This window comes from Sarcophilus harrisii, chromosome 3 (genome assembly GCF_902635505.1).
Source record: "Sarcophilus harrisii chromosome 3, mSarHar1.11, whole genome shotgun sequence".
Classification (NCBI taxonomy): Eukaryota; Metazoa; Chordata; class Mammalia; order Dasyuromorphia; family Dasyuridae; genus Sarcophilus; species Sarcophilus harrisii.
This window is the reverse complement of record NC_045428.1, coordinates 176284871-176294997: the sequence shown is the minus strand read 5'-3', so window position 1 is coordinate 176294997 and position 10127 is coordinate 176284871. Positions and strand designations below refer to the sequence as shown.

The following is a 10127-nucleotide window of genomic DNA, read 5'->3' as shown; positions in this document are numbered from 1 at the left end:
AGTTGTATCCAAGTCTCCATGACCCCATTTAGAGTTTTCTAGGCAAAGATACTAGAATGGTTTGTTATTTTATAGTCAATTTTATATAATGAGGGAACTAAAGTAAACAGTGACTTGCTCAGGGTCACAGAGCTAGTGTCTGAGGCTGGATCTGAACTCAGGAAGATGAATCTGGCCTTTACTTCCATACATTCCAAAAATTAAATATCTAATGATGTAGTTCTCACAGTCACATATGTAGCCAACAGAACTGATTATACATTATGAGTCAAGTAACAGCCATTGATATTGTAATGCTGGAGAAACTGAGGCAAGATAGAGATTAGAGAGTTTTTAACATTTAATTTGAAAGGGAGAGATTGTGCTGGGGACATGCTGCCCCCCAGGGCTGATGTCCAAAGCATCCAGCAACTAATGTGTGCTTCCCATGAAGTATATATACACATGTGCCTCAGCTACAGGCATAGACAAAGGCAGGGGCAGAGTCAGAGTGCTGACAGCAGCAATGGACTATCAATATGGTTCTGACAGGGTTGGGGGAGGACCGGGACATTCTGATACGTTGGGATGGGGAGAGGCACCGAACATTCTGATGATGTCTAAGATAAAAGATCTTTATCCTTATCAAACATTGTAATGATTAAGATGGAGGAGTAGTATTGTAAGATTGAGCAGAACAATTAGGAACCGAGGCAGAACAATTCAGGGAAACCTAGGCAGGACAATTTAGGGAAATTGAGTCAGGACAATAAAAGGGAACTTTAGCACAACAATAAGATCTTTTTATTTCCATCCCAAGTGATGGGCTATATTTCTCAGTTGATGGCGATTCCTTGCATACCTCATGATTGAGAAATCTGGGCCACAGAATGATTATGTGACTGCTAACTTGAATCTATGTCTATCCTTTTTCTACTATTGCAGTTCTTTTTTCAATAAACAATGAACAAACCCCTTGGGATGTATACAGTGGTGAGAATGAAAACAATAATAGCATATATACAATGATGGGAATGAGTTTAAGGGGACTTACTAGAGTGAGTAATTACAGAGAAAAATGACTGATCTTATTTTAGAAAATACCTTGCAGGTGTGATGAACCAAACGAGCAGAAAACAGGAATGGGAAGGAGCATTCTTATATTTGTCATTTTGATCTATAGTGTGAGGAGGCCAAGTTCTGGTTCTCAAAAAAAACCAACCTTCCCCAATCCCTCTTAAAGTCAGTGTCTTTCTGTGAAATATTTCCTATTTATCCTGTATACAGATTGCTTTGTATATATTTATTTGCATGTGATGTCCCCATTAGAATATAATAAACTCCTTGAGGAAAGGGATTGTCTTTTGCACTTCCCTGCCCTCTTCCCCTTTTTTCTTCAGTTCTTAGCATGGGCCCTGGCACATTCTAGGCACTTAATAAATATTTACTGATTGCTGAATTTGCTGAATTAAAGAGGAGATACGATCTGTTTCCTTAGATCACCACATGTTTTCTAGGACTTTCTCTTTACCCTGAAAGGACAAGAACTTCAGATGCCAATCACTTTAATTTCTGGTGCTTTGTATACCTACCCTCTTATAAATTGTATAAAAACAGTTTCCCCTTTCTCCCTTTAAAACCAGAAAGCTCTGCTACTCTGCTGAGTTTTTACTTTTAAAATACATATCTGAACATATATTTAGCATATCTAAATATCTACAGAGTAACCAGTGATATCTGTTTTAGAACCATCTGCTGCATAAATACTTTTCATATAAAAATGTAGGCAATTAAATAAGAAATTAATTATAAGCTATATTTAAGTGTAGATCATGCATACCACAAGAGGTCTTTGCAATTTGTAACTGTGATTTGTACATCTTCTATGAGCTTCTCAAATATCTTCTGGGATACCATTCAGCTCATGGTGACTATTTTAAAATAAGACTTGTTGAGGCAAGACTTTTTTTTTTTTTTTTTTTTTTTTTAAAGATAGTCACACCTATTGCTTTGGTTCCATTTCATCTTCTTTCCATGTTTTATGGATGAATCAACTTCAATGATGATAATCTGAGACAGTGCCTGACACTAGTTAGTCATGGGAAGGTCAACTATTTTTGATCACTACGATCTTGATGCTCACTGTTCCCCCTCCTCTCCTGAGAAGCTCCTCAATTAATATCTTAAAATAGCAGGTCATCCTCAGCTGCCAGGCTAACGTCTGCCCAGGGGAAAGGAAAACATCAACTGATAAAAGTATAGGAGAAAAGTGACCGAAGACAAGGAAAGAGACACTCCTCAGATTGTGTTTCCTTGGGAAGAAAAAGATTCCTTTTGTCTACATCAGTATATTGCTCCTGTTTTATTGAACATCGAGTTTCACAAAAGATTTTTCAAAAACTTTTTTGCTTTGTTTTTTGAAAACGAAAACAGTAGCTTAACTATGAAACGGAACGTGGCAGTCTTTTTTGGAGCTCTTTTTGGTGCCCTAGGAGTTCTGCTCTTCTTGGTGGCTTTTGGGTCAGATTATTGGCTGCTTGTGACTGAAGTTGGGAAATGTTCAGGTGAACATAATGTGCGTTTTCTTCTTCAGAATAATGATTTATTCTGTTGTTTCTAGTATATATTCACCTCCTCATGTGGATGAAGAATCCATGGAAATAATGGAGTTAATGCTTGTATTCCTACATTCAAGAGATGTGATGATATCCAGTAACAGTCAACATTAGAAATATTTTTCTTTTTTTTTAATGACTAAATGTGATTAGGTTGGTTGCTTTCTATGCAATAATATGGCTTTTATGTTTTGGGCAGGTAGAAAATGTCACTTTCCATCATGAAGGTTTCTTTTGGAGATGTTGGTTTAGTGGTGTTGCTGAGGAAAACACAGTCAACATTTGGAAATTCTGGTACAGTAAGTGAAATTTAACTTCATTTTTCCCCTTTTGTTAAAAAATAACTTTAACATTGTTAGTAAATATTTCACTGAGTTATTATAGCATCTGAAATAGTTGCATTTCCAGTATTTTTAGGGAATAATTTCTTTGGCTAATAGTTGAATGGAAATAATGTGTGTGTGTGTGTGTGTGTGTGTGTGTGTAAAAGGTGACTGGTAGTAGTTAATGTGACATTTAATATCTTACAGTTCCCATCCAGCTAGGGGCAATTTAACTTTCCACTCCCTACCACCATCCCCAAGTATTTGTTATTAATATTATCTTGAAAATCAAACTTCTTTTGATTATAACCCTTTAAAACCTTATGACTTCAGAAATTCTAGAACATCAGGTTTACCTTTAAATTTTTTGTCTAAGAACATACAGCAAAATCTTATAAGAAATAGTAGTAGAGACACGAAATCTATTTAAACTATTGTATAATGTATTGATAGATTTTGTTTTATGTAAATATAGTTTTGAAATGTACATAAGATATTTTCATGGCTCTATTTAAGACAGACTACTATGACCCTTTTCCCCAAAATATATTTCATGTGATTTATATAAGCTCAGAAACTGATTTGTTTGAAAAACAAAACTTGCATTTTGGTCACTTAAAGAATATTCTTTTTTTCCTGATAATGATTGAGAACTTCACTCTTGCTGTTTATAATGTCTATTATAATGTCTATAATAATAAACCTTATGAGAAATAGCAAGGAAAGTTATTACCATATTAGGAAAACTTATGGAATCTATAATTAAGGATAGAATCATTGAACACCTTAGCAACCTAACTTATTGGGGGAAAGGTAAGAATAAAGTTGATTTTAAGAGACTTTTGTATTTAATCATTTTTTTAGTCCTGACTGTAACCAAGTGCAAAACTTGGAGTTTTCTTGACAGAAATACTGGAGAGATTTGACATTTCTTTCTCCAGTTCATTTTACAGATGAGGAAACTGAGGCAAATAGAATTATCTCACTTATTTCGAGTCACACAACTAGTAAGTGTATGTGATGCCAGATTTTGATTCAGGAAGAAGTATTTTCCTGCCTCCATATCTTGCCCTCTATCTGCTGTGCTACTGACTATCCCTTAAAGATATCCTTTGAAGGAATAATAAAGATAAAGATAAATCAGTTAGTATGCTACATTTAGACTTCTAAAAGGTCTTTGACAATGTTGAGTAGAATTTGAGTAGAGTTATGCTGTCTTATATTTAAAGACAAAAATCACATTATATTTTATATTGATAATATGGGGAATGACACATAAACATTGACATTTCCCTCAGTAGTAAGTGTTGGCAATATTTTTCTGTATTTTTAGAAATGAATTTTTAGAAAGAATATATAGTGAAATCTCTAGGTTTCCAGATCTTTTAGAGATGTCCCTTTGAACAAATAAATAATAAACATTTAAGGGAACTAATTTTCTTTCCAATATTATATTTTCTCTACAAATAGAAATCAAAAAAAGACATGTAAAGGGAATATTCTTATTACTGATTTCTGGATAGTGCAGATTTTTTTCTACTGTTGATGGTAAAAGAAAGGCCTGTCTTCATTTTGAAAACTGTCTAGTGGAACAGTTTCCTAATTGATTGAAATTGTAATTGATCTAGCATTTATTGAAATAGTGATTCATCTAGCATGGTTATTATGTGCCAGATCTGTGCAAACATTTGAGAATATGAAGAAAGAAAAGAAAGAAATGCAAACAACTATGTACAAACAAGATATATACAGGATACATTGAGGGTAATTTCAGAGAAAAGTCATTAAGATTAAAGAAGATTGGGAAAGGTTTCTTGAAGAAGATGACATTTTAATTGAGACTTGAAGGAAGCCAAAGAAGCTGAGATAAAGAAGGTCTTTATTCTAGTTATGAATAACAGGGCAAATTCTTAGAGTCAGGGAATGTAGTATTGTATAGGAGGAACAACAAGAAAGTCTGTGTTCCTTTAAGGGAGTAAGATAAAAGAAAATAGGACAGGTAGAAAAGAAGAAAAGAGTCAGGTAATGAAAGGCTTTGAAAACCAAACAGATGATTTTACATTTAGTCCTGAACTTAATAGGGAGAATTACAGATTCCAGAAGCTTACCTTCAATAAACTGCAGTTTATTGAATGAGGAGGAGGAATGGAGTGACTTGCTCAGACCTTCATTTTAGGTAAATCAATTTAACATTTTAGTGGAGGATAGATTAGGATAGGGATAGATTGCAGATAGGGATAGACTGCAGGTAGGGAACCTAAGTAGTAGGGTATTGCAATAGTTTAGGTATGAAGTGGTGAGGGCCAGATCTAGGGTGATAGCAGTGTCAGAAGAGAGAAAGAGTTGTCTAAGAAAAGTGAAGGGACTTGGGGTAGTGATGAAGAGAAAGTGTGAGAAGCTGAGGATGAAACCTAGGTTTGACTAAGAGGATAGTGGTACCCTTGATGGTAATAGGAAAGTTAGAAAGAAGCAAAGGGGACAATCAAGTGGCATAGGGGATAGAACACTGACTTTGGAGTCAGGAGAATCTGAGTTCAAATTCAGCCTCAGTTACTTACTAAGCTGTGTCAGAGTAAGTCACTTAACCTCAATTGCTTCCCCCAAAAAAACAAATCAAGAAAAAGTAAGGGTTTGAGGGAAAGATTCAATTTTAAATGTGTTTAATTTAAAATGTCTATAGGAGCAAATACTTTTGAGCAAACAATGCTGAAATCTAGATTAAACACTTCCAAGCTCCCCTTTGCCCTTCCAAATACCAAATAACAGTAGATCTCTCTCTCTCTCTCTCTCTCTCTGTGTGTGTGTGTGTGTGTGTGTGTGTGTGTGTGTAGGATTTTCTGGATAATGTTTTAATAATGTTTCAAATACTCTATTTTGTGTAATCCCAATTCTTATGTCCCCTTTATTATAAACAAAAACATCTCATTATCTCAATAACAAAGATTTTCTTTTTTTAAATTTTGATTCATTTCTAGCAAATCAGTCACCATCTAAGAATTGTACACATGCTTACCTCTCCCCCTATCCCTTCCTGAGAGATGAGCACAATTCAACTTCCTATGACTCTGCAGTCAGTAAGTACTTCCATTTCTTGTAATGCACACTTTAAAGATTATCTGAGTTAATGTTTGATCAAAAAGATTGGGATTCATTTTAAAAAAATCATTTAGTGAGCTGAAGGTAAGCATTTTTTCTTCCCATAAATAAATCATAAATTTAGAGATACGTCTATGGAATGATACTTGTGTCTTCTAATACTACTATGAGAGGATTTTAGAATATGAAGTCAGAAAACCTTGGCTCAAATCCTAGTTTTGCCAGTTACTACTTGACTGACCTTGAATAAAATTCTTTACCTTGATAAGTCTCAGTTTCCTCACAAGTATTATAGAGAGGTTAAAATAGATGATCTCTAAGTTTAATAAAAATGTCAAGTTTTGGAATTTATTTTACCATTGATTATTTGGCTACTCATAAAAATGAGGTTTTTCTGTCTTTAAGACTAATACACAAGTGGCATAACTTATCCAATTTGATTCTCAGAATAATTAACTAGAAGATATACTTATGTAGCTTCCTTTGTGCCTACATAATTTCATTTGGTGAGTTTTAGAGAAAGTATAGAAATTTTCTAGGTCTCATATACTGTCACCCTTATTTAATCATTGCATAAATCAAGGCTGATCAGCCTGACCAAGTGTAGGAGCCAGAAATCATCAATGTCATCCATGAAGGCCACAATATTTATATTTTCTAAATTTTAATGCCTAATTCATTTTTTATACTGCACAGACTCAACAAATGTTTATATTATCCATCCATTTATTCATTTGTATGTAAAATTGGTTTTGTCTCCACATTATTATATCACTTTAGGTCTTTTAAAGATATAATACTACATTTAATGATAGCATCAATACAATACTTAATGTCAATTTTTTCTTTTTTTCCCCTCATACTTGCTTCAAACACTGCCACTCAAAGTTCTAAAGAATCTTAGCTATCTACCCTTGGCATAAATTAATCTCTAGATAGGCCAAAGTATCAATAGTTACTCATCTAAATAGGATTTTGAGCCTGAATCACTTGATTAATTGTGTAGGATACTGAGCAGAAAGTAAGACACTTAGAAGATATACCACTCCAAGGTCACTATATTTAGAAGTCACATTGTCTAAGTAAGTCGACATGGAAGAATTTATTAAAGTCCCATTTGTTTGCCATGCTACACTAAGCATAATACATGAATAATTTGTCCAGATGCCTCTTACTTTCTCAATATAAAACTAATACTTTTCCTGGTCTAAAAGACTTGTGTATGCCAGAGCATCTAATATATCATCAGAAAGTACCTTTAGCTCCACACTATGTGGTATATTTTACAAGGTTTCTTCATAAGGATTTGCAATCCTTTGTCAACTCAGTGCTTTGTCTAGTTAAGGAAGAACAATAAGGTTTCTATAAAGTAATCATGAATTATAAAGTTAATGTAATCAATAGAAAATATGGTCTGATCGAGCTGGCAAGTACTTGTCATGGAAATCAGGGGAAATTTTTTTTTTTACATTTAGACTCCCTTCTTTCCTTTTTCTTTTCTCAATATTATTATATTTACCTTTGAATAAATGGCCTGCTTTGTAGAGGGCTGGGACTCTGAAAAGGTGTACTTGAATCCAGAACAGCAGAGTACTTAAGGCTAAGTACTTACTCAAGGTGAGATAATGGTTCTATAAACATATACTTAGATGATATGATGATGTGATGGCTCTCCTCAGGACTGGCACCTGCTGAATGTGGTGTGGTGAGGTAATTGTATGTAAGGATTGGAGAGAGGAGGGAGAGAATTCTTCTGTCTGCTGAAGCAAGCTCAGCAGGGAAGACTTCAGGCTCCCGACTCCCAAGTCCAGGATGCATTTTTGATGAGCCACATGGCAGCTTGCCTACCTCCTTCACTTCTCCTCCTAAAGACTAAGGTCTTTGATTGATCCTGACTCTGACTGATCCTGAGGCCCTCCAGAGAGCCAGCCTGGACATTACACTGTTCCATGCTTTCCAGAATAGTATTTGTTATTTAGTTGTTTCTGACTCTTTGGGACATTATTTGAGGTTTTCTTGGCAAAGACACTAAAATGATTAGCCATTCTCTTCTCCAGTCCAATTTACATATGAGGAAACTGAGTCAAACTGGATTAAGTGATTTGCTCGGGGTCACATAGTTAGGAACTATCTGAGGCTAGATTTCAACTTGAGAAGGTGGGTCTTCATGCTCTGTACTTTATCCATTTCACCACTTAACTGAATAATATATTTATAAATCATTTATAAGTTAGATGACTATAATTAGTGGAGGCCTGGGAGGTGGAAGAGACCAGGAAGTCATCCATACAGATTCCTTATTTTACACATGAAGAAACAGAGGCCCAGGCCCTAGGTCCTAGGCCATACAGTCAGTCAACAATCATTTATCAAGTGTTTATTGTGTGATAGCACAGTGCTAACTAAGTTCTGGAATTCAAAAGAAAGGCAGCAGTCCCTGCCTTCAAGTAGTTCATGTTATAATGCAGAAGAGAAAAATTTAAATAATTAAATAAATGTATATATATATATATATATATATATATATATATATATATAGTAGTTAGACTATAAGAGTTTGTAGTCGGGAGTAAAGCAGAAAAAGGTTATAAAGGTTGAAAAGGGTCAAGTTATGAAGAATTTTAAATGTCAGAATTTTAAAAATTGATTTTAGAGGTAATAAAGAGGTTATTAAATGAGGGAGAGTAATAGTTCTGCTGCATGCTGAGTAGAGGATAAATTGCAGTGGAAAAGATTTGAAGAAAGGAGATCAATTATATTTTGTTTTAATAGTTTAGACTAGAATTTGGAACTATGCTCAAAAAGTTATCAAACTGTGCATACCCTTTGATCCAGCAGTGTTATTATTGGGCTTATATCCCAAAGAGATCATAAAGAAGGGAAAGGGACCTATATGTGCGCGAATGTTTGTGGCAGCCCTCTTTGTAGTGGCCAGAAACTGGAAACTGAGTGGATGCCCATCAGTTGGAGAATGGCTGAATAAATTGTGGTATATGAATATTATGGAATATTCTTGTTTGGTAAGAAATGACCAACAGGATGATTTCAGAAAGGCCTGGAGAGACTTACACGAACTGATGCTGAGTGAAACAAGCAGGGCCAAGAGATCATTATTTACTTCAACAACAATACTATATGATGACCAATTCTGATGGACCTGGCCATCCTCGGCAATGAGATCAACCAAATCATTTCCAATGGAGCAGTAATGAACTGAACCAGCTACGCCCAGAGAAGGAACTCTGTGTGATGACTAAAAACCATTACATTGAATTCCCAATCCCTATATTTTTGCCCACCTACATTTTTGATTTCCTTCACAGGCTAATTGTACAATATTTCAGAGTCTGATTCTATTTGTACAGCAAAATAATGGTTTGGTCATGTATACTTATTGTATATCTAATTTATATTTTAATATATTTAACATCTACTGGTCATCCTGCCATCTGGGGGAGAGGGTGGGGGGAAAGAGGGGAAAAATTGGAACAAGAGGTTTGGCAATTGTCAATGCTGTAAAGTTACCCATACATATAACCTGTAAATAAAAGGCTATTAAATAAAAAAAATAGTTTAGGCTAGAGGTGGCCAGATCTTGAAGGAGAGTAGTTGCTGTATGTATAGAGAAGGGGAAATGTATGAGAAATGTTATGAAGGTAGAACTATAAAAGTTAAAAAAATAAGTTTTGATGACAAGATTTGAATCCAGGCCCTCTGACTCCAAAGTCAATGCACTTTTCCTTGAATCAAGGCAAGTTATTTAACCCTGTTTTCCTTGGTTTCTTCATTTGTAAAATAAGTGGAGTGGGAAATGACAAACCATTTCAGTATCTGTCAAGAACACCTTAAATGGGGTCCTGAAGTTGAACACAACTGAAGACAATTGAACAACAGCATAGTAAAGATGTCTCGTTGTTCCCCTACCACAATGAGATCATGTATATGAAACCATATACATGATCTCATTCAGTTGTTACAGCAATTCTTGTGAGATAAAATCAGGAGATCTTGTTTCACAGTTAAGGGTACTGTGGCTCAGATAAATTAAATGATTTGCCAGATGTCACATGATTACTAATTCCAACATTTAGCAGTTTTTCACTTTCTCTCTCTC

At 34.8% G+C, this 10127-nt stretch overlaps 1 protein-coding gene across 1 annotated transcript in view; it reads left to right on the top strand.

The window, feature by feature from the left end:
- Positions 1–2422: 2422 nt before the first annotated feature.
- The window catches only part of TMEM182 (transmembrane protein 182), a 77276-nt gene continuing 69571 nt past the window's right edge, over positions 2423–10127 (top strand). The window contains exons 1-3 of the mRNA XM_003765685.2: positions 2423–2554; positions 2794–2893; positions 5893–5991. Of these exons, the coding sequence (XP_003765733.1) occupies positions 2423–2554; positions 2794–2893; positions 5893–5991 (331 nt within the window). The remainder of the gene's footprint in view (positions 2555–2793; positions 2894–5892; positions 5992–10127) is intronic.